Below are 24966 nucleotides of genomic sequence, written 5' to 3'. Positions count from 1 at the left end.
TGGGGCAGTGGGGAGTTCTGCTCATCTCATTGGCACAGCACTACAGCCTGGAGGGATGCTGGGTGAACTGATGGACGGGGGGGGGGGGCACGCTAATGTCTGAGCGTGCGTGTGTGTGTAGGTGCGTGCGCGTGTCTGTGTGCGTTTGAGTGTGCACGTGCGTGAGAACGGTGAGAGAGATTGAAGAATGTGCATAGTGAATTATTTGAGAGTGTTCCATTGTAGTAAGCGGGTATAACTGCTCATGTGTGAGCGAACGATGGCGAACGTGAGCAGAACGTAGGGACTGCTGCTATGACCTAGTTTTCCTCTCCCCTCCTCCGTGCCCGCTCCGCCCCAATATCACTGCAGAGCTCTCTGCCAAACAGCCCTCATGCCCCAAACGGGGCGTTTAGGGGCATTTTGGGCGGAAACCCATTTTGGTGTTTAAGCATTTTAGCTATTGAAAAATAGCAGATCTACAAGCTCATAGCGCGGCACCGAGTGCCACGCTACGAGCTTGTAGGTCTGCTATTTTTTGAAAAATCATGAAAATGTGTAGTGCAAATCTTTGAATATATATTCTTTCAGAGCGAACTCTAATCTTTGCTTCTGGGAGGTCCCTGGAACAACGTATTTTCAGATGGGGGTCGGCAGCCAATTACATAATAATCTTGGGGGGTCCATGACATGAAATAGTTTGAGAATGACTGACATAGAAACATGGGTTTTTCAGAAAACTGTCAGGATTTAGAGGACATTAGTAGAATCGTCCTCAGGTCTATGGGTTAGGGGCAGGTGGTGTTTACGCTTTACAATTTAGGCAACTCTTGGCAAAAGACATATAGGCAAAAATGTCTTCTACATCCTGACCTCATTTTTCAAAAATAGCAGACCTACAAGCTCGTAGCGCGCCACTCGGTGGCACGCTATGAGCTTGTAGATCTGCTATTTTTCAATAGCTAAAGCATAACATAATGCTAACACCAAAAGGGGTTCCCGCCCAAAATGGGTTAATCCAGAGCGATTTACAATAAAGTAAGAACGAATACATGGTAATACATCAAAATACTTATCATCGCACATCAGTGACATGTGCTTTAATGGGTTAATAATGTGGGTTAATAATGTGGGTGAACCATCTGATCCTCCTCTCCACCCTCGAGGGTATGGGTGTCTCAGGCTCTGCACTCTCCCTGTTTGCATCCTACCTGACGGGTCGCTCCTACCAGGTGATGCTGAGAGGGTCTGTGTCAGAACCACACAGGCTCACAACTGGGGTTCCCCAAGGCTCGGTTCTGGGTCCTCTTCTTTTCTCTCTCTACACTACATCTCTGGGTGCTGTCATCCACTCCCATGGCTTTTCCTACCACTGCTATGCCGATGACACCCAGCTGATCCTCTCATTCCCCCCCTCTGATACCCAAGTGGAGGCACGCATTGCTGCTTGTCTGGCTGACATCTCGGCGTGGATGTCGACAAACCACCTGAAGCTCAACCTGGACAAGACCGAGCTGATGTTCCTCCCGGGGAAGGGCTGTCCGCACCGAGACATGGCCATCACCATTGATAATGCTGTGGTGACCTCAACTCGGACTGCGAAGAATCTGGGTGTGACCCTGGACGATCAACTGACGTTCTCGGCAAACATCGCATCAGTGACAAGGTCCTGCAGATTCCTCCTCTACAACATCAGGAGGATTCGCCCCTTCCTCACGGAGAAGGCAGCCCAGGTGCTCATCCAGGCTCTCGTCATCTCCCGCCTGGACTACTGCAACTCCCTCCTTGCTGGTGCTCCGGCATCTGCCATCAGACCTCTGGAGCTTGTTCAGAAAGCTGCGGCTCGTCTGGTGTTCAACCGCCCCAAGTTCTCCCACACAACCATCCTTCTCCGTTCTCTACACTGGCTCCCCTTAGCGGCTCGCATCCAGTTCAAAACCCTGGTGTTAGCCTATAGGGCAGTGAAAGGAACAGCTCCTTCCTACCTCCGGGCTATGGTCGATGCCTACACCCCTGCCCGACCACTTCGGTCTGCCACCTCGGGGCGACTGATTGCCTCGTCACTCAAGGGTCCTTCTGGCCGATCCACACGGTCACGACTCTTTTCTGTTCTGGCCCCACAGTGGTGGAATGAACTTCCCACTGATGTTAGGACAGCAGAGTCACTGCCCATATTTCGCCGCAGGTTGAAAACCCACCTCTTCAGGAAACACTACCCTTCCTCTCTGCCTGACCTACTTGTTGTTAACTAGTTGTACGAACGCTTGTTTTCTATTGTTGTATTGTTTATTGGATCTTGTTTAGTCGATACACTTAATTGTTTTAGCTCATGCTCATCTGATTTAGCTATTTTGTCTCATCTGTTTAAGGAAATAGGTAGCTGATATATTGCACTTTTACCTTAGCGCTAGGTATACTCTTGGTTGCTTGTTTTTGCAGAAAATGCACTAAAGACTTCTGGTGACTAGTAGTTTTTGTTCCCTACCTATGTTGAATACACTTATTGTAAGTCGCTTTGGGCTAAATGACTGTAATGTAATGTAATGAAAATGTACTTTCCTATTTTAAGAGCATTTTACCAAACAGTTACAGGGTACAGATGTAACCACACGGAGGGGCCGTTTGGTTACATGCTGGGTCCTTAGTTTACTAGTCCTCAGAATAAAAAAATTGAAAGTTGTATTTTAAAAGTTCTTCTGTGTATGCCTCCCTGTACGGCTCTGTGAATGGCCAAGGACAGGATAGGATGCTGAAATCCCTGCCTGGAGCTTTGTTCACCGTGGCGGGAATGCATGCACTTACTGTGTATAACCTAGCGGTGGGTCATTTTAGCTTTCGCTAAAAGCATCATGTTGAGCTCTATATGTACACTTTAGAATGATGATGTCAGAGGCAACGCATTGTTTTTCTGTCTCCACAATAGACTGGAGATCCATTCGCAGCCACAGTAACCTCTACATGCAGCCTATCGCAATCCCCGTTCTGCAGATACGCACACACGCACGCATGCACACGCGCACACACACACACACACACACACACACACACTATTCTGTTCCGCCCGGCAACAGCACCATATCACCTTCTATTGTCTACCCATTTCTGATCCTCCGAACCCGTGCCCCATGTTCCCTCTGCCCTTGTCTCTCTCCTTTCAGCCTATCCCTGTCTATGCTTATATTTTTAGTCTAGTAGCCAGCCCATAGAGCCCCATTGTGAACCCGGACATGTTGAGTACACCAAGGTTTTATGTTAGAAATGTTGAGTATGGGTCCCCAGCATGTAGAAACTGCCGGATGCTAACTTGCATATGTTGAGCAATTTTCATAATTGGCATAATCTGTGACCATATACCATTAACAACCTATAGAAGGCAAATATTCAAAATTTCTTTTGCATGTGACATGTCAAACTAGGGGGTTTTCATGATGCTGAATCCATTCCAAGCATTAGTTTTGCAAAACTGATGATGACGGCAATGGCCGTTTTTAGCCCAATGACATTCTGGCTACTAGACTATTTCCCCGTACGCTCTCTATACCCTCGTCATGGCGTCACCTCCACCTCTCCGTCCTTCCACTTCCCTTTCCTTCTTCCCATCGCGCATTCTTCCCCTTGCTGTCTTCCATTCAGTCACATTAGTGTGTGTGTGTGTGTGTGTGTGTGTGTGTGTGTGTGTGTGTGTGTGTGTGTGTGTGTGTGTGTGTGTGTGTGTGTGTGTGTGTGTGTGTGTGTGTGTGTGTGTGTGTGCGTGCGTGCGTGTGTGCGCGTCATCCCTCCCTCTCTCTGCCCTCTCCTCATGTCCGGGTCAACACTATTGACCAGACTCTGCGTCACTCTTTCTCTCGTCGTCTCCCTTTGGGGATAAGAGCGTCCACTTGTGCCTGCCATCCTACTGGCAAAACAATGTGTCAATAAATGAGCATAGATGAACTCCCCATTGACATATTGACCGGCGAGCTAAACTAGGGGGAGGGGGAGGGGTTGGGGGGATTTTACTTCACAAGTGAGCGGTCTCCTGTCAACAACCAGTGAACTAATTGAAGGTGCTCCCATTGTGCGTAACGATCTTTGAAGCCCGGCTCCTCTTGACAGATACGAACATATACAGCACATGATCACGGGCCAATTTAGGCAAAAAGCCATCGATGTCAACGGGAAGAAGAATGCGAATGGAGGGATCAAAGGATCTCCTTGTGGTTGTTTTAAGAGGGACACGGGGCTCCTGCTGGGTGGCCATTGTGGCTCCACCACAGTGTGAGAGACACTTGGCCATCTGTCTGTCTCATCAGTGCTTCCACCCCCGTGGGAATATACGTAGAAGCCCCTTTCCTCCAGAGGGCCTGTACACTTCCGTCCCCAGTTTGTTTCCCATTGATCTCTTAAACAGGCGATCACAGTGAAGAGGGGCAGAAGGTACTTTGCAGGTTTTTGTCTGAGCGGGACATCTGCGCACAGCATGTCTATCTAAAAAAAAATACCAGGGCGACAGCTTGAAGGAGTGGCCAGTATTGATAGGTAGTGATCAGCCGTAGCGGGTCCATGAGGGAACTAAGGGTCCCTCCTGTTGGCACGTGTTCAAGCTGCTGCTGCCAGCCAGTCCACACGTGTTCCTTATGCCACTGGTTCCCTAACCTTTTCACCTCAAGGACCCCCAAATTCACACTAATTAGCCCGCGGACCCCCATTTGAAAGGATATGCCAGGGATTCTCAACCCATTTAATTTTAAGGACCCCCAGTTTGACATGCATTAGTCTACGGACCCCCATTTAATGGCATATCTATTTCTGGGACCCCCAATTTATATTGTAAAATCAATGTTAATTTAACTCTGAGAGTGTACTCCATTTGGTTCCATTTGTACACTCTCTGAGTTACAGACCCATGAGGGTCCATTTGGTTCCAAACTATATCATTTAGCTGGGGACCCACTGGAACTCCCTCAAGGACCCCTGGGGGTCCCCGGACCCCACTTTGGGAACCACTGCCTTATACGTTCACTTGCATCTGTTCCTCCGCTACGCCTAATGAAGCACAAACGCCTCCGGAACAAGTTACTGATGTTTACTGTGTATGTGCGATGCAGCTTCAAACACAATCCCCCCCATGGGAGTGATGGAGATTAGTTCTGACAATATTCCAAACGGCCATGTATTATTATTATTATTATTACAGCAGGATTTATTCGACACCGCATGCGGCCTAATAGGACGTCGCCTCACGTGCGCGGCAATGTGATGAGAGAGAGGCTTTATATGGTATCGTCAGGTGCTCCCATTCTTTATGCTCATGTGCGTGTGTGTGTGTGTGTGTGTGTGTGTGTGTGTGTGTGTGTGTGTGTGTGTGTGTGTGTGTGTGTGTGTGTGTGTGTGTGTGTGTGTGTGTGTGTGTGTGTGTGTGTGTGTGTGTGTGTGTGTGTGTGTGTGTGTATACGTGCGTGTCTCTGTGTGTGTCTCACTTTCCCATAGCCTAGTTCAGAGCGGATGTTTGATCTTATAGCCTCTGAGGCGGTCTTCACGGTTTGGCTCCCTCTCTCCACTGTGTTGATTGATTGTTCTTTATTTGTTTGTTGCTTTCTTGGTTTTTCGTCTTTCTTGCTCTCTCGCCCTCTTTTCTTTTTGAAAACAGACTCCCCCCCCCCACCCCCCCCACCCCCCCCCCCCGACCCCCCCCCCCACACACACACACACACACACACACACACACGGGGCGACTGTGGCTCAGGAGGAAGAGCAGGTCGTCCAATGATCCATGGGTCGGCGGTTTGAATCCCGGCGAAGTGTCCTTGGGCAAGACACTGAACCCCAAATTGCTCCTGATGTGCTGGTTGGTATACCTTGCATGGCTTCCGCCGCAATCGGTGTATGAATGTGTGTGTAAATGGGTGAATGTAATGCACAATCTATGTAAAGCGCCTTGGATAAAGGCGCTATATAAATGCACCATTTACCATTTACACACACACACACACACACACACACACAGATTACACATAGACACCACCTCATAATAAGCATAGTAATTATTTTCCCCAAGAGGTAAATGACAAAATGAAAATACCAATAAAAAAATAAAAAAGACATCCGCCCTGCAGATTCGCTGCACTTGCTCAACCTAATAAATTCTGGAGGCAAAGAGTCTGCTTTTCTAATTAGATGGATCATCGCGTGGTGATATTGCAGGAGGTTTTTCAGAAGAGTAGGAGTTCCTGGAATTGATTGATCCGGTCTTAATGTTCGGGTTGTGTTTTTTTAATCGTGCCTCCAGGCATTTTATAGTCTCTCTGAAGTCTAGTCTATGAGTGCCTCAAACACTGAACGAGACACATCTGGCAGGCCTAGTGCAGGAGCAAATAAATAGTAAGGGATGTAATGTATCCCCTTTAGAACAGTGGCTTTCAACCCTTTTCATATCAAGGCCCGATATCTATTGGGTATTTGAGCCACGGACCACCATTTGAGATGAGATTTAGCCTCTCGGATCCAAAACTAACGAATATTTTGTTGTCGTTGGAAGGTTTTGTCCACAATTCCATGCTGTAGTGGAGATGTAGTGGAGTAGTGGAGATGTTTAACCATAATTTAAGGTTCTCAAGAGTTAAAGATCTATAAGGCTCTCAAGAGTTAAAGATCTATAAGGGTCCATTTGGTTAGCAACTGTCCATCATTTAGCTGGGGACCACCTGGAACCCCCTCAAGGCCCACTGGTGGTCTCCGGACCACATGGTTGAAAACCACCGCTTTAGAATAAAGGGTACATTCTGTGGATAGCCAAAAAATAAGCACATATCATTAGCTACTGAAGAGGACTCCTAGCTACTGAAGAGGACTCCTAGCTACTGAAGAGGACTCCTAGCTACTGAAGAGGACTAGCTACTGAAGAGGACTCCTAGCTACTGAAGAGGACTAGCTACTGAAGAGGACTAGCTACTGAAGAGGACTCCTAGCTACTGAAGAGGACTCCTAGCTACTGAAGAGGACTCCTAGCTACTGAAGAGGACTCCTAGCTACTGAAGAGGACTCCCTTTTGCCAGGTCCGCCCCGAGAAAACCAGCTCGACCTTGCTTGTTGGTGGTCCTTGCTTGTTCGTCCTGGCCTGCAGCTTGTGTTCAGTTTAGTGCCCTTATAGGAACTAATAGGCTCTATGCTAAATGGTAAATGGTGCATTTATATAGCGCCTTTATCCAAGGCGCTGTGCATTACATTCACCCATTTACACACACATTCATACACCGATTGCGGCGGAAGCCATGCAAGGTATACCAACCAGCACATCAGGAGCAATTTGGGGTTCAGTGTCTTGCCCAAGGACACTTCGACATGTAGACAGGAGGAGCCGGGATTCGAACCGCCGACCCATGGATCATTGGACGACCTGCTCTACCTCCTGAGCCACAGCCTATAGCCTATAGTATTTTTGAATGGCGTGGTCAAGAATCGGGACTAATTCCACAATCCAAGATGTCTTCGACGTGTCAGCACATGCCAGCGACACTCCACTATGTCTCATTTATACTTTTCCACGCGACCACATCACTCACAGAAAACAGCTATAATAGCTGGGTCTGAATTCGTTAAAATCATGCACTTGGTGACAAGTTTTTGATTTTTGGTATGGTGGTAGGTATGGTTATAAGGTTTTCAAAAACCATCGCAAACAAGTTGGGAGCGCCCCCTAGTGGTCCGTTTGCAATGAATCTAATATTAAATGGGTCAGTATATGGTTATAAATCAAAATAATTGATAAAAGACATTTTCCAATGGATTCTATTAGTATTGGGTGTGCTAAATAACATACTAAAAAATTAGGAAAAAATAACTTCTGGAAAGGCATCATTTTCAAGATGGCGTCCACGATGGCTGCCGGGAGCTTAAAATGCCTATAAACTGGGATTTTATACATAAAAAATCATAACAATTATGCACTTGGTGACAAGTTCTTGATTTTTGGTATGGTGTTAGGGATGGGCATAAGGTTTTCAAAAACCATCGCAAACGAGTTGGGCTCGCCCCCTAGTGGTCCGTTTGAAATTAATCTAATATTAAATGGGCCAGTATATGGTTAAAAACCATAATAATGGATAAAAGAAAAAAATCAATGGATTCTATTAGTATTGGGTGTGCTAAATAACATACTAAAAATGTAGGAAAAAATAACTTCTGGAAAGGCATAATTTTCAAGATTGCGTCCACAATAGCTGCAAAATGCCTATAAAGCTTGGATTAAATATGTAAAAAAAAATTATAATAATTGATAAAATAGATTTTCCAATGGATTCTATTAGTATTGGGTATGCTAAATAACATATAAACATTGTGGGTGAAAATAACTTCTGGAAAGGCATCATTTTCAAGATGGCGTCCACGGTGGCCTCGGTAAGCTTAAAATGCCTATAAACTGGGATTTAATACATAAAAAATCATAACAATTATGCACTTGGTGACAAGTTTTAGATTTTTGGCATGGTGTTAGGTATGGGCATGAGGTTTTCAAAAACCATCGCAAACGAGTTGGGCTCGCCCCCTAGTGGTCTGTTTGCAATGAATCCAATGTTAAATAGGCCAGCATTGGATTCATTGCAAACAGACCACTAGGGGGCGAACCCAACTTGTTTGCGATGGTTTTTGAAAACATTATGCCCATACCTAACATCATGCCAAATATCTAAAACTTGTCACCAAGTGCATAATTGTTATGATTTTGTATGTATTAAATCCCAGTTTATAGGCATTTTAAGCTCCTGGCAGCCATCGTGGACGCCATCTTGAAAATGATGCCTTTCCAGAAGTTATTTTTTCCTAATTTTTTAGTATGTTATTTATCACACCCAATACTAATAGAATCCATTGGAAAATCTCTTTTATCAATTATTTAGATTTTTAGCCATATACTGACCCATTTAATATTAGATTCATTGCAAACAGGCCACTAGGGGGCGCTCCCAACTCGTTTGCGATGGTTTTTGAAAACCTTATAACCATACCTACCATCATACCAAAAATCAAAAACTTGTCACCAAGTGCACAATCTTGTTGATTTTGGACGAATTCAGACCCAGCTATAAGTATAAATGATGCCTCTACGTCTCCCTCCATTATTGGTGTGCAACCTGCAGATGCCGTGTTGGCAAAAAAAAAACAGCTCACTGAGGCTCAGTGATGTTCTGTGTGCACATCAGTAATAATGATGGAACGCTCTATTCCATGCCGCTTATCACTGGTGTGGTGAATCCCCCATTGTGTGTGACAATCACCCATGCAGTATATAATCTCCTTAGTCCACCTATAGTTACAGATAGGTCTGCTGTGTGTGTGTGTGTGTGTGGGTGTGGGTGTGCGTGCACACTCTGCAGGTTTGCAGTTCAGGGGAGGATGTGTGTACTTCACTGTATATACAGTGTGCGTGCGTGCGTGCGTGCGTGCGTGCGTGCGTGCGTGCGTGCGTGCGTGTGTGTGTGTGTTGCTTTGTAGCACGTGAGACGTGTGAGTGAGCCATGTGAGATGCTGCTGCTGGGATAAATATAGATCCATGTGATTATGAAGATGTGAGTGGATAGGAGTCTGCTACAGCAGAGAGTGGATAAGAGTCTGCTACAGGAGATAGAGAGAAAAGGGAAACGGGGAACCCCCTCCCCCTATATCTCCACTCTCCTTTCTTTCTGTCCCCATTTTGGACTGTACACTTCACTGTAAAATGATGCCTGAAGGAGGTCTAAGACCGAAAGCTTGCTATAGAAACAATTTAAATATCAGATTTCAGTTCACAGTTTGGGATATCGTTGCTGTCGGGAGGAAACCACATACCTGTAACTCAATTTGTGAGGTTTTTGATTATTATTTTTTGCATAAATCAGTGCTATTGAACACACTTTATGTCTGTGTGTTCCACAATGGAAAGTATTAAAAAGCGCTTCGGACAAAACCTCTTGACTCCATTGGACCCTCAAACTGTCTGCTAAAACAGCTAACTCCACCACCTCTCCCCCTCTCATGATGAGGCATTATTGCTTTGTTATAAGAAATTAAGGTTTTCTTCATTTCCTGAAAAATGAACATTTTGTAGTTTCTTTGCGACAGCTGAGATATGCAAAGGCTGCCCTTTTGTTTGTTCATTTGGTTTCCCTTTGGCTCCAGCAACTCACCCAAGTCTACTGGCAGATGAGACGTGTTTTTTCTTTCACTATTTTGTAAAAATCCTGAATGTAAAAAAACAACTACAAAATGGACACCTGTATCAGCGGGGTGCCGGTAAACGGGGCTCCATCAATGTCTTATTTCAGATTTTACTGTACTTTATTATTATTATTATTATTATCTGAGGAACCAGAACAAATTAATTTTGCTATTATGTACCAGTACACAAAACACATAACCACGTAACCAAGTAGCTTTATTGAGAAGAAACCAGTGCCTCAGTTGTCCACGTTGCCTTCATCAGGCAACAACATGACCCATAGGTTTCAGATATACAAAATATAAATGCCAAATATAGGGCATGTTCACATATAGACTACACATATGGCTATCTACACACATGCAGACAGTATGCATCACCCTGCAGCCCCCTTCTGCTGCACTGCCCAGGCGCACGCACACACACACACACGCATGCACGCGCACACACGCGTGCGCGGCTGCGAGCACACACGCGCGCACGCACACACACGTGCACGCACGCACGCACACACGTCACACACACACACACACACACACAGAGGTCACTAACGCACACAAGAATGCACACTCGTTGCTCTTTTTCCCCCTTCTCTGCCTTTTCCTTTCATTATCTCAGTGTGGTGTGACACACACACACACACACACGCACACGCACACACAAAGAGTGAGATATCGATCGAAGCAGGCCACAGGTTTTAATAGAGCCGGCTTCAGGCTGTGTGTGTGTGTGTGTGTGTTTATGGAGGAGATCAGTAGGGAGATTCTGACACATCCACAGTATGGGCTCATCTACAGCTCCTATCACCTCGACAACTCTCTCTCTCTGAACACGTGCGTGCGTGCGTGCGTGCGTGCGTGCGTGCGTGCGTGCGTGCGTGCGTGCGTGCGTGCGTGCGTGCGTGCGTGCATGCGTGCGTGCGTGCATGCGTGCGTGCGTGCGTGCGTGCGTGCGTGCGTGCGTGCGTGCGTGCACACTCCCACACATTTGATCTTTGTCATGCTGTTGGCGCCGAGCCGTGTGTGCACTATAGTTGATCACCTGCTGTCACTTCTTTTCAGTAGGAGACGTTCCCTCAGGTCCTAGCTCTCCTCTTCAGTCTTCTTCACGCCTTTCATGCCTCACAGCAAACAGCCACTGCTGCTGCTGTTTGCAATCCTCTGCTGCATATTGTTGTTCTCTGCACAGTACGGCATAGCGTTCACATGTACTGTCTATAGGTGCCTCTAAAACAATCTTTTTACAATAAACCGTATGAGAAATGACCAAGATGCGACCGTATAGCGGCCGCTCTAATCCGCCGATCATAATGCATTCTCAGGCCGAACAGAACGCTTATATATCGACATTTCGACTTGGAACGCTTTTTATCGGGTGCCCAAGCACTCTGCACCACCAGTGTTCCCAGCGTCTTCCTCGTCTGCCTAAACAACAGCATATTATACCTATTATTACTAGTATAATTACATCGTATTCACTATATTCATCTGGGAGTTGTAATTACTCAAAGGTATAGGCCTATTAATAAGAGTCTTGTGGTTCCGCAGCTTGAGCTCCAGTACGGGAGCTCAAAGCAGCAGCCGTGGCCTGCAGCAGAGCAGACAGTCAGGGGAGGACTCTAGCTCTAGGGGCGGCTGTGGCTCAGGAGGTAGAGCAGGTTGTCCAATGAGCCGTGGGTCGGTGGTTCGAATCCCGGCTCCTCCTGTCTACTCTACATGTCGAAGTGTCCTTAGGCAAGACACTGAACCCCGCGTTGCCTCCAGTGATTGCCACCATTGAATGTGGGAAGTGAGGACGCTGGTGTCGACTGTTCGCCGCTTCACCTCCCAATGTATATGAATGAATGGACCATTGTAAGCGCTTTGAGTAGGCACGTAGTGCATAGAAAAGCGCTATGAAAATGCAATCCATTATAGACCAGGTTCTTTCTTCATAAAAGGCAGCTAGTGTACAACATTAGTCAGGACATACATTGTAGCTCTGAGAATTGTTGTTTGTTATTTGCCAGGGGTGTGGCGGGTAACCTTTTCACTTTCCAGGCACATGATGCCTGAATGTAACTAATTCGGCAGCAGTAACATTAGCGTTTTCTCACAGTCAGTTGATTCTTTATGTCCATATGAATGAAACCGCCGCGATTTGGGCACCTGGACGGATTTTTGTTTTAAATTTATTTGTTTGTTTTTTTGTTTTTTGGCATGGCGCTAGAGCAAGACCAGCCGAATACCGGCCGTGTTACAATAATGCAAGAATAGAATCAGACAATAATTTAATAAAACGAAACGAAAAAGTCAATAATTTAACTTAAATATAAAAGGTAAGGTTTTGTTATGTAATGTGTTTACTTTTGTCCTATAGCTGTCTTAGTCACAGCGGTTCACAAACCTTTTTGGCTGTGCACCCCCTGTTTCCTCCCAACCTAGCTGACGCACATGGAAATATAAATTGCATAAGCTATATAGAGATATATATTTCCTATTTATCCACATATATGCACATATATGAACCTGGCCATATTCTGCATATACTTCCCATATATTGGCATAATATGTTAATATATTTAAAATAAAACCATAGCACCACCATTAGCCTTTTCATGTCGTGCACCCCCTAGAAGGTGCTCGCGCACCACAAGGGGTGCACGCACCACAGTTTGGGAACCACTGCATGGTAGCATTTGTTCCTAAAAAACAGGTGTTGACCATATCATTCGAGTACGTCATTTTGGTACCAAACTCTGGGCACTGTTCCAGTTCCCAGGCCTTGCAGCTTCCCCTTTTCACTACCCTGTAAAGCAGCACTGTCATCTCCTCTAGATGTGACAAGGAGGGGGCATTTTAACCTACATCCAACCTCCCCAAAGTCCTGTCTGTGCATTTAGCAAGTCTCAGCTAGCCTTGCCTTCCCTCCCCAACTGCATCCCTCTCTCTCCCCTAGCTGCTCCACCTGCAGCAAACATAAATATTCCATCAGACAGGAAGGCTGGGTGGAGAGCCAGCTTTCCTCTGTGAGGAGGCTGAGTCACAGCTGGGACCAGGCGGCCTCGCAGCACCCAAAGGCATCCGTGAGCGTTGGGCCTGAAAATAGAAAAGAAAATGTCAAGCACTCTGTCTGTACTGTACCTTCACCCCCAGTTTTCATTAGTCATAGCCTAAACACTAAACACAAATGAACACTTGGGATTTTTGGCTCACGTCTACCTTCTACCATCTCTAGAAAAAGAACAAAAATACTACACTTTCTTGTTGGGAACCGGTAAAGGCTCAAGAAATCAGTAATGTGTGGAATTAAAAAGACCCCTTGTCTTGAATACATTCTGTTTTCCTTCTGGTGTTTCTCCTCTCCTGTCTCCGTTCTACCTTTCTAATTACAATGTAGGCATTTAGCACAGTAAGCAACGTAAACACAAGGTAATACATCAAGTAGTAATCTACTGTAGGATGGATCATAGGTAAACCAAGAACCTCATCAGTCTAATCAGTATAACATCAGAAAATCAATCATTTGTACATTGAAACGATACACGCTATACAAATGAACCTGCAATCTGTCTACCTAACATGCTATGTAAATTACATTTTAGCCTTTGCACAAGCCTGCAAGGTCGCCAAGGCTATCAACCAGTCCCCCACAAGCCTTCTATCCACTAGCTCCCCCCTCTTTCTAGCTTGCCAGCCTATTTCTCCTCCTCTAACACCCCCCCCCCCCCCCCCCCCCTCCCCTGTGCAGGGAGTTTGGGTCAGATGTGAGCCTGTACTCGCATGGCATGAAGGACGGAGGCAGACACCACAGAGAGTAGAAGGAGGAGGGGGAGGAGGAGGAGGAGGAAGAGGAGGGGGAGGAAGAGGGGGGTTATGGAGAGAAATATCAAATTGAATCCCCAGTGTAGGAAAGGAGGCCACGTCTGCCCTCAGGGCTGTCTCTGGCTCAGACCCACCCATGATGGGAAAAGGCCGGCCAGCCACTGACCTTAAGATTCAGTTGACCGTGTGTTTTTTTCTTGCTGTGGGCTGTAGGGGAGATAAAATGCCCTGTTAAGTTTTATTGGGATGTCAAAGGTGTTATTTGTATCTTCACCAAGCAGCCCTCGCTGTGCTGACACATCATAATAAAGGGGCCGAATTGGCTCTTGGTGTGTCCAGCGGATGCCTCGTGGCTATTTACTGTTGTACTGTTTGTGTGTGTGTGTGTGTGTGTGTGTGTCTGTGTGTCTGTGTGTGTGTGTGCACACCTAACCCCTGCATGCCCTTCAAGGAGATCATAGCATGGAATGCCATGAAAGATGGACACGAGAAAGGGCATTAATTAACACACACACGCACGCGCGCGCGCGCACACGCACACGCACACGCACACAGTCACACACACACTCCAGACTCTCACGGGAGACACAATCACACAAACAGTCCCATTGGCTGGCAGTGGCGGCCATGACAGATGGAGGAGTTCAGTTCAGGGGGGTTTCCATGGCAACCGGAGGCTGTGTTACCATGCACTGTTCCATATACTGTACAGTGGTGTTACCGTACACTGTTCCATACTGTACAGTGATGTTACCATGGATGGATGGATGGGTGGGTGGGTAAATAAAAATGTGTCCTCGACCCACAAATGGGTCCCGACCCAGTGTTTGGGAACCAGTGCTGTGGAGGAGTGTGGCGTCGTGGGCAGTGGGGGGTTGTTGTTGTTGTCTTGGTTGTGGTGGTTGTTGTTGCGAGATCACGTAATGGAGATGAGAAGAACGCTGAGCGCTGACTCATTATCCCCCCCCCCCCTCGGACCGAGTGAGAACAACATGCGCCGTGAATGACGAATCTTGACGCGCCGCAGGGTCTAATTAACATTTTGATGGACTTGTTTACCAACAACACACAGGCAGGCTCTTCAGTAGCCTAGGCATGGAACTGTGTCACCAACAACACACAGGCAGGCTCTTCAGTAGCCTAGGCATGGAACTGTGTCACCAACAACACACAGGCAGGCTCTTCAGTAGCCTAGGCATGGAACACACAACACACAGGCAGGCTCTTCAGTAGCCTAGGCATGGAACTGAACACACAGGCAGGCTCTTCAGTAGCCTAGGCATGGAACACACAACACACAGGGAGGCTCTTCAGTAGCCTAGGCATGGAACAACACACAGGCAGACTCTTCAGTAGCCTAGGCATGGAACAACACACAGGCAGGCTCTTCAGTAGCCTAGGCATGGAACAACACACAGGCAGGCTCTTCAGTAGCCTAGGCATGGAACAACACACAGGCAGGCTCTTCAGTAGCCTAGGCATGGAACAACACACAGGCAGACTCTTCAGTAGCCTAGGCATGGAACAACACACAGGCAGGCTCTTCAGTAGCCTAGGCATGGAACAACACACAGGCAGACTCTTCAGTAGCCTAGGCATGGAACAACACACAGGCAGGCTCTTCAGTAGCCTAGGCATGGAACAACACACAGGCAGGCTCTTCAGTAGCCTAGGCATGGAACAACACACAGGCAGGCTCTTCAGTAGCCTAGGCATGGAACTGTGTCACCGATGATGAGCTGATTTGAGTATGGGTTTAGAACAGGGTAAATGTCAAGCAATGATTTGAAATGAAAGGTAATTTATATTTAGTTGGATTGGATGCCAGGTGCACTAAAAGGTCTGCAAGCTCTCATAGTACATTGTGAATCTCAGATTGTCGGTGCGTGACCAATTAAGTATTTCAATCAGGCATTAGACTCCTTTCTCCGCTGGTCTTTGTTTTTGCACACCGTTCAGTCATTCTCCGCACCACACTGAAGAGAATCGTCACTTTAAATTCCAATGTCCTCATCCTCTCTCTCTCTCTCTCAGCCACACAATTTGTGCTTTTTCGTCCCTTTTCACTCTGCGCTCCCCCTCATCGATCCTGCTTAACCCATTTTGACCTGAAAACGATTCTAAATGAGTCTTCTAAATCATGACAGTTTTCTGAAAAACCCTATTTCGTGTCAAGGAGCCCCAGAATTATTATGTATTTGGCCGCTGTTCCAGGGGCCCTCCAGAAACAAAGATTTGAGTTAAAAACATTCGCTCTGAAAGAATATAGATTCAAAGATTTGCGCCACATTTTCAAGATTTTTCAAAAATAGCAGACCTACGAGCTCGTAGCGCGGCACTCGGTGCCGCGCTATGAGCTTGTAGATCTGCTATTTAACAATGGCTAAAGTATAACGATGCTTAAAACACCAAAAGGGGTTTCCCGCCCAAAATGGGTTAAGAGCAAACGAGGCAAAGCGCTCGTTCGTGCGGTGCGCGACTAACTAGATGTGACAGGCGCTAAAAGGCGGCGGCGCTGCCTCGCTACGGCCGCAGCACGCACAGCCATATGGATCATGCCTCCGTCAGCAGCCTAATGGCCTCAATGTATGGCCTTTCAATGGAAATACACACACGCACACAGATGGGCGTACGCATACAGTAAGGCCTAGAATTATTCATAGAAATGCACATATGCAGCAGCACACATACTGTAGATAGGCGCGCATGCGTGTGCACACAGAGACACGTACACTTTGACACAGATACACCCACTTGGATAGTACTGTATCTTGGATAGTACACACACACACACACACACACACACACACACACACACACACACACACACACAACCTCTTAAACCCTAGAAACCCTAGATACTTTGTTGAACATCATATATCATATCATATCATATGTCACAGGGGTCTATTAATATTATACTTGTCTCTTGGACTCTATTTTTTCCCCTCTATACCAAATCTCGTCGCTGAAAATAGTCTTATCTAGATTAAGCTCAGCTTGTAGATGTGCTGTCTTCGTTAAATGTGAAATGGGACGCTATACAGGGATCTCGTGGCTGAACGTGAGATAGATAGATGTGCTTGTGACGGCGAATCTCCTTGGAACGTTTGAACATGCATAAAACAAGATCCAAAGGAAAGTACGCACAATACGTACAGGAGAAGGAGAAGTATAGTCCGCACACTGTATTTATTTAGAAGGATGACAACGTTTCGACCCCCTTATGGGTTGTCATCCTTCTAAATAAATAAATTTCCTGTGGGAGCTACGAAACAACATGCACAAACACACATGCTGTAGGACGGTCCCCAATAGCTGTGCATATTCATAACATGCTCCAAGCTGGAGCTACGAAACAACATGCACAAACACACATGCTGTAGGACGGTCCCCAATAGCTGTGCATATTCATAACATGCTCCAAGCTGGAGCTACGAAACAACATGCACAAACACACATGCTGTAGGACGCTCCCCAATAGCTGTGCATATTCATAACATGCTCCAAGCTGGAGCTACGAAACAACATGCACAAACACACATGCTGTAGGACGGTCCCCAATAGCTGTGCATATTCATAACATGCTCCAAGCTGCTGCGTTGTTCCTCGCCGAGGAGGTATAAACACTGCAGTGATGCCTAATTTATGCTCCCGTCGCACCGCGTTGCCACGTGCCCAAAACGGACGGCTGTTTTCCAGGGCACGTGGCACCGTCTACAATCCGGCTTAACGCTGCGGTATTGTAACTTAACTGATTTAAGACCTGAGGCTGATTCTACAAAATGTCTTCTAAATCCTGAAGACATTTTGTTTCTATGTCACTCGTTCTCAAACATTTTCATGTCAAGGACTCCCAAAAATATATGTAATTGGCCTCCGACCCCCATCTGAAAATATGTTGTTCCAGCGACCCCCCAGAAGCAAAGATTTGAGTTAAAAACGTTCGCTCTGAAAGAATATATATTCAATGATTTGCACCACATTTTCACGATTTTTCAAAAATAGCAGATCTACAAGCTCGTAGTGTAGATCTGCTATTTTTCAACAGCTAAAGTATAACATAATGCTTAAAACACCAAAAGGGGTTCCCGTCCAGAATGGGTTAAAAGGACCTTGTGTGATATGCATTTCGGTTGATTTCGGATTCGGCTCCGCTGCTGAATAATGCCTCTAGCGCTTGACAGTCAATCGATGAGAATTGCTCTATGAGCAAAACCTTAGAGACAGTATCCCTCACTTCCTCCACGTATCTAACTACACCATGTGTCTGACTTCCTAGTATTGATCGACTCTTATAACCCATAGAGTATAAAGAAGGATAGAGACTGAACTGGCGAGAAGCTCCGCCCCCCCTGCCATTCATGTCATGTTGCTCAGTGGCGTTTTGAAGCACCCGGAAGAGCCTTCTACTTCCGCCTTTTTTCGATTTGGGCACCAAATTTTGGTGCCCAAAATGCGGAAGTGCAAATGCGCTCAACGTTAAAGCCCAGCTGCACGGGGTTTCCTCGTCATACTTCCACGGGTCCGCCTGCAGTCCCTCCTCTTACCACTAGGGCCCAGTGCTTCAACGTTGGAGAGCCTCACTGGCCCCTTGTTATAACCCCTCCTCTCTCTCTCTCTCTCTCTCTCTCTCTCTAGTGAAAGGAGGAAGCTCCAGGTGAACATAACGAGTCCCATCCAGTGCAGCATGAATGGCAGGAAGTGCACCGTCATCGTGGAGCCCAAGATCAACCAATCACAGCCCGACTTCACCAAGAGCCGATCGGGTTACATACTGGCCGTGCCCGGAAACTAAGCGCAGACCAAAGGGGGAATGAACAGGTTTTCCAAAGCGGGGCCAAGATGAGGTTTCATGCCTGATTCACTTCTCCCGTGCCAAAAAGAAAAGTTGACCTTGTTCTGTAGGTTTTCTACGCGACGTTTCGATCACGAAATGTATCCCGAATCCAAGATTTTGCTAAACATGTGTTTAATATGCGACACTATGCGACTTTTCTTTTCTCAAAAATGTCAAAATGCTTTGCATTGTACAATGTGTTTATTGGGTTGGTGTGAGAGGACTATAAGCACCAAGGTAGTCACGGTGAGAGGAGATGATGAGGTATCCATGCTCTGAACATTCCAAAACGAACTCCAAATCAAAGGAGTAAAAAAACAAACAAATCAAAAGCCAATAGTGGCATCAAGTTCCACAGCAATACGATAAAGAGTATCTTTACGCCAGCTTTAATTACTTGCTTACAGTCATGAGACAGTATTTACTTATTTTTAAGGACATATTATAAGGAATATGTAATGATGCTCTTTTGAAAACCTACCTAGATGGTAAGTTAATTGAACATAATTCCGTCGTTGTGGTTTAACTCCCCATGTGGGTAGCAAAAGACACATAGCCAGTGACATAATGGCCGGTAAGAAAGAATATGTTTCCGTGGTTTCTCACGGGGAAAATGGAATTTACTAGTTCGTTTATGTTATGGAGATGTGTTGAGCACATCCCAAATTGTCTTTGCCTGCTCTGAGAGGGAAGTGCTAAAATCTCTCATAATTTAACTTCTGCGTCTAATCCTTTCTGCTACAGTGCACTGTCGTTGCATTGATAATACTCTCCCTGCAAGTGTAAATTATGCAGAATATATGCAAACAGCATAAAATCATTGTATAATGGGTTTCGCCAATGGGTTTCGCCACAGCACGTATATGGATGCACAAAGGGATGTTAGCTTTCTAACAGCCAAATGAAATGAAAAATACAATTACACAACCAGGAATAACATTCAAATCAAAATAATTAAAGTGCTTACAGATGGCAGCAATTCCCATTGCACTTATACACTTATACGAGCTTTAAAAATCAGGCACAGAGACCAATTTGCTATTAGGATTAAAGATTAGAATTTTACAAAATTGTGACATGCGGGATCTTTGTGCAAGCAGTGTGCGTGTATAACAGATCACCACAATGATGTACCAGCAAAAAGGATGCAGAGGCTAGTCTTTTGGGCTTGAGATGAAAATTACGTTAATTAAGCATTAATTTGTCTTAGACTTTTGTAATGGTATAGGTGTCAGAATTGTCCAAATCTCGTAGAAGCTAGAAAGCTGCCAGCGTCCTCGTGAAGACTGAAGAAACGAGAGTATCACAGTGCAGTACGTAACAGGCCCCATGTGAACTGCCTTCCAGTTCCTGGAAGTAGCGCAATTTGTTGTTTGTCTTTGTCGTTGAGTCAATGGCCTAATGACTTGTAGTGGGGCCCCTCACCGCTCTTGAATGGGCCGGCTCTCGACGAAATATCCTCTTCATCAAAGAGACCAAAGGGAGAAGCTTAGAAAGTGAGAGCGAGAGAGCCTGTGTAACGTGTCTCTCCCTATGTGTGTATGTGTTGTGCGTAGGTCTGTGCCACTTTGCCCTCTCCTCTCCTGGGCTGTGTGCCAGAGAGGCTGGCCAAGAGGCCACAGTGAGCCGCCGACTCCGTAACCGACTAACGATGAGTGTTCACAGCCCTGTCGTGACTCACTACCTGCAGTCTCGGTGTTCATTTAACTCTCTTATTGTCAAAATGACAGGTTCATTTGGGTCGCTGTTTCCTCTCTCTCTCTCCCTTAAATTAAACACAGTGGGTTTTTACTGTGTACGCGACAGACGTTTCCTTCCTTTCCCGGTGGAGAAAGGCCACTATGTGCGCTTTTTGCACAAACTAAATGTTTTATTGTTTTGTTTTTTTTCCTCGCTCGAGAGAATATGCGTGCATAGGATATGAAAACGAAATATCACTATAATGAAAAACTCACACGCTCTATAGGAACCCTACCAAGTGGTTGGTACAGCATGTGCTCACAAGCTGTGGTATATATGTTTATATCTCCCCAGACAGACGGTTTCCCAGTGGGATGCCAGTATGCTTGATCTGGTTGGCATACATACAATATGTGTAATATAGCCTACAATGTATCTAATATTATCATCCTATATAAGCCATAAATGTTTTTTTTTCCTTAGATTATGCTTTGTACATGCTTTGTAAGTTTGTACTGTTTCCTTCTCTATGCATTTCTGGGAACAAAGCAAGTTTGCTTGTTGTCCATAAAAAGGCTTTTAGGGCTCAGTTGTTAATCATCTGACAAGTGAAATCATGCCGTAACGGATTTGGACATTTATATTTAGTTGCGAACCAGTGTCATAGAGAAAATAGACGTTCTGCAAGTTCCGTTTGACAGCATTCTCTCAAGTAATAGCATTAAAAACATGTCCACAGACAACCAAGGGAAGGAATGCATCTAAGAAGCAAGCTTTTTAGTGTCTAGAAATGCGGCCCTTTCTCCTCTAAGGAGAAACGTTAGACCACCCACTCTCTCCTCCTGTCTGGCAGACAAGGATGGAGGGATGAAATCCTCAGGCGATTTGAGGCACAGGATTGGCCTCGATAGGGGATGGCACTTTCACGTCCACCTTGCGCTCCAGTTGCAGGCTTTAGATCAGTCCACAGCGAGAGAAGACACACAGCTCTGCATGCCCACGCAGACTTTGTTGTATTTGTTTACTGTCTGTGTGTGTGCGTGCGTGCGTGTGTGCATGCGTGCGCGTGTACACGCGACTGTGCGTGTGTAGGATTATCGACTGCTCTGGTAAAATGACAGCCTAAGGTAAAGCTACACAAGCTCCCTAGATGCTTGGCCTAGTTAGAGTGGTAACTGGCGTTGACTTAAACCAGTAAGGAAAATGACAACTGGTTACTTACTAGTCGCTTTTAGAGGAACCGTATACAAGGATTGGCGTCGTTTGACTTTCTTTTTAAATATATATAAAATCGGTTATCTTAATTAGTTTGTAGACCACGCAGTTCCTTTGAAGAAGATGATCTCCATTTTTGTAACAGATGACCTTTCCCCCACCCCCTATTGGTTGATAAGAGCTTTTAAAGCTTGGATCGGACTGTTTGGAGAAAATTATGTATTTAGAGTGTGGATTAACGGAGTGACATGGCTAAGTGAGGGGGCTAATGAAGGGGATGGAACCCAGCTTAGCACATGGCTGTTAGTAAGTGCATGTGTGATCAGAGTGTGCCGAGTGTAAACCACTTAAATAAATCCCTGTGTTAGACTTAGTTGTACGACGGACGGTGTCATGTGGAGGAAAAACAGCCGAAGCTCACGACACGTCGCCCTGCGAGAAGCTCGTAGATCTCTTCATTTTTGTTTAAGTTTACCGGTGTCAACGTTTTCACCTATAGTGGCACGCCCCAAAATAGGGACACCGGTTGAAAGTGGTTCATTAGGGCAGAACGATTTAGCCTGTCGCCTAAAAGATAAATTAGACATTCTTCTGGGAGCCAAATTAGTAAAAAAAGAAAAAAGAAAATAGCAGATCTACAAGCTCACAACGCGCTGCTTGTAGATCGGCTATTTTCACTACCTTCTTAAACATTTGTTTTCTAATTTATGGAATTTCTTAGATTTTGATTTTATTTATTCAAGAAAATTACATTTCAATTGGTATTAATTCATGAAAACTGTAGCTTTTTTTGGGGAATGTTTTTTTTTTTTAATGTTTTGAAATGATGATAAAAACAAAAATGTAGGAAACAAAAATGGACCCATAATGTGTTTGCGGCCCACTGTTTGGGGGAACAGTGCATTAGAGTGTGTAACAAATATGTACCTGTAAAAGGGTCGCTCTCTCAGAGTTAAATGAACACTGAGGATTCTCTCTCCATAACCTCCAGCAACGAGAGGTCCCACAAGGCTCCTCCTCCATGTTCCGCTCTACTATTCTCTCCACTCATCATTAGGATGGAGGACCCACTGTCACCCAGCACAGCTCCTATATACTCCCCTCCTCTCCCCTCCCCTATCCCTGGCTAGAAGGAGGGAGCTAAACACAGCTCCTACATACTCCCCTCCTCTCCCCTCCCCTATCCCTGGCTAGAAGGAGGGAGCTAAACACAGCTCCTACATACTCCCCTCCTCTATCCCTGGCTAGAAGGAGGGAGCTAAACACAGCTCCTATATACTCCCCTCCTCTCCCCTCCCCTATCCCTGGCTAGAAGGAGGGAGCTAAACACAGCTCCTACATACTCCCCTCCTCTCCCCTCCCCTCCCCTATCCCTGGCTAGAAGGAGGGAGCTAAACACAGCTCCTATATACTCCCCTCCTCTCCCCTCCCCTATCCCTGGCTAGAAGGAGGGAGCTAAACACAGCTCCTATATACTCCTCTCCCCTCCCCTCCCCTATCCCTGGCTAGAAGGAGGGAGCTAAACACAGCTCCTATATACTCCCCTCCTCTCCCCTCCCCTATCCCTGGCTAGAAGGAGGGAGCTAAACACAGCTCCTACATACTCCCCTCCTCTCCCCTCCCCTATCCCTGGCTAGAAGGAGGGAGCTAAACACAGCTCCTATATACTCCCCTCCTCTCCCCTCCCCTATCCCTGGCTAGAAGGAGGGAGCTAAACACAGCTCATATATACTCCCCTCCTCTCCCCTCCCCTATCCCTGGCTAGAAGGAGGGAGCTAAACACAGCTCCTACATACTCCCCTCCTCTCCTCTCCCCTCCCCTATCCCTGGCTAGAAGGAGGGAGCTAAACACAGCTCCTACATACTCCCCTCCTCTCCCCTCTCCTATCCCTGGCTAGAAGGAGGGAGCTAAACACAGCTCCTATATACTCCCCTCCTCTCCCCTCCCTGGCTAGAAGGAGGGAGCTAAACACAGCTCCTATATACTCCCCTCCTCTATCCCTGGCTAGAAGGAGGGAGCTAAACACAGCTCCTATATACTCCCCTCCTCTATCCCTGGCTAGAAGGAGGGAGCTAAACACAGCTCCTATATACTCCCCTCCTCTCCCCTCCCCTATCCCTGGCTAGAAGGAGGGAGCTAAACACAGCTCCTACATACTCCCCTCCTCTCCCCTCCCCTATCCCTGGCTAGAAGGAGGGAGCTAAAGCCATACTAATTGTCAGACGCACAAAGCCATCCCCCGGCCTCTTCTCCTTCTCCCTCCCCTCCTCCTTTCATCACCTTGCTTTTCCCATTTCCTCTCCACTGTCAGATTTCTTGGCTCTCTGCCCAGGTGGGATTGTATTGTGTTCCAACCTGCAGGCTATAGTGAGGGTCTTCTCCTAGACCTGGTGGTGTTGAACACATCAAACACAGAGATAGAGTCAAGAGAGATAATTACAGACCCCCCCAAAAAAACACGGATTACTGGGAATAGCCCAAATGCACTATGGATACTGATCGTACTAAATGCTGGATGTGCAGCGTGTGCAAAATTGCTTTGCTCTCTTTGTAAACCCAAATGACTGGCAATTAATTTTCCATGTTTGTGGTTTATGTTGCTCTGGCAACGGGAGGATCTTAATTGGAATTATCTTGGGTAGCGACAAAAATATAAAAAATGAAAATGTTGAAGATGGAGGTGAGAAAGATAGCAAGTTGCTCTTAAATCTTACGTGGAGTCGTTCTTTTTCTGTGCTCTCAAATTTCAACGTAAACGTGATTCTGTGACCTATCAGCTCCACCTACGTCCTACGCATCTGAGACAAGTCCATTGTTAAGAGTTTAGCCTCATTTATGGTCCATAGCATGACTGTATCGCTTGCACGTTTTTGGCTTGACATTCAGTGGTTTTCAGCGAACAACACTTATCGTGCTATGGACTATGAATGAAGCTTTGCATACATTCACTGTGGCATTGTTCACACCCTTTAGATCAGGGGTCTTCAATGTTTTTCAGGCCAAGGTCCCCCTAGCTGAGAGAGAGATGATCCAGGGACCCCTCCACGCACCTTGTGTTGCAGATTAAACCTTTTCATGGATTTCATAGATAGCTGGATTCATGTGTATTTTCATATACTTAACCTTTAAACCCTCAATCTTTAGTAAACTTGACCATCGGCTCTGTACTTGTTCTACTCTTTTTCCCTCTACATCGATTCTCCGAAAATAGATCAGCTTTTTTTTTACACAAAGATTTGGCGGCCCCCCCGTAGTAACTCTGAGGACCCCATAG

At 46.1% G+C, this 24966-nt stretch overlaps 1 protein-coding gene across 1 annotated transcript in view; it reads left to right on the top strand.

Annotated features, from left to right (window-relative positions):
- myo1d (myosin 1D) overlaps nucleotides 1-22889 on the top strand; it is a 140290-nt gene extending 117401 nt beyond the window's left edge. The window contains exon 22 of the mRNA XM_079492911.1: nucleotides 18598-22889. Coding sequence (XP_079349037.1) covers nucleotides 18598-18754 — 157 coding nt within the window. The 3' untranslated portion in view covers nucleotides 18755-22889. The remainder of the gene's footprint in view (nucleotides 1-18597) is intronic.
- Nucleotides 22890-24966: the final 2077 nt, after the last annotated feature.

Source organism: Electrona antarctica, assembly GCF_951216825.1.
Source record: "Electrona antarctica genome assembly, chromosome: 22".
Lineage (NCBI taxonomy): Eukaryota > Metazoa > Chordata > Actinopteri > Myctophiformes > Myctophidae > Electrona > Electrona antarctica.
This window is presented reverse-complemented; position numbering and strand designations above follow the sequence as displayed.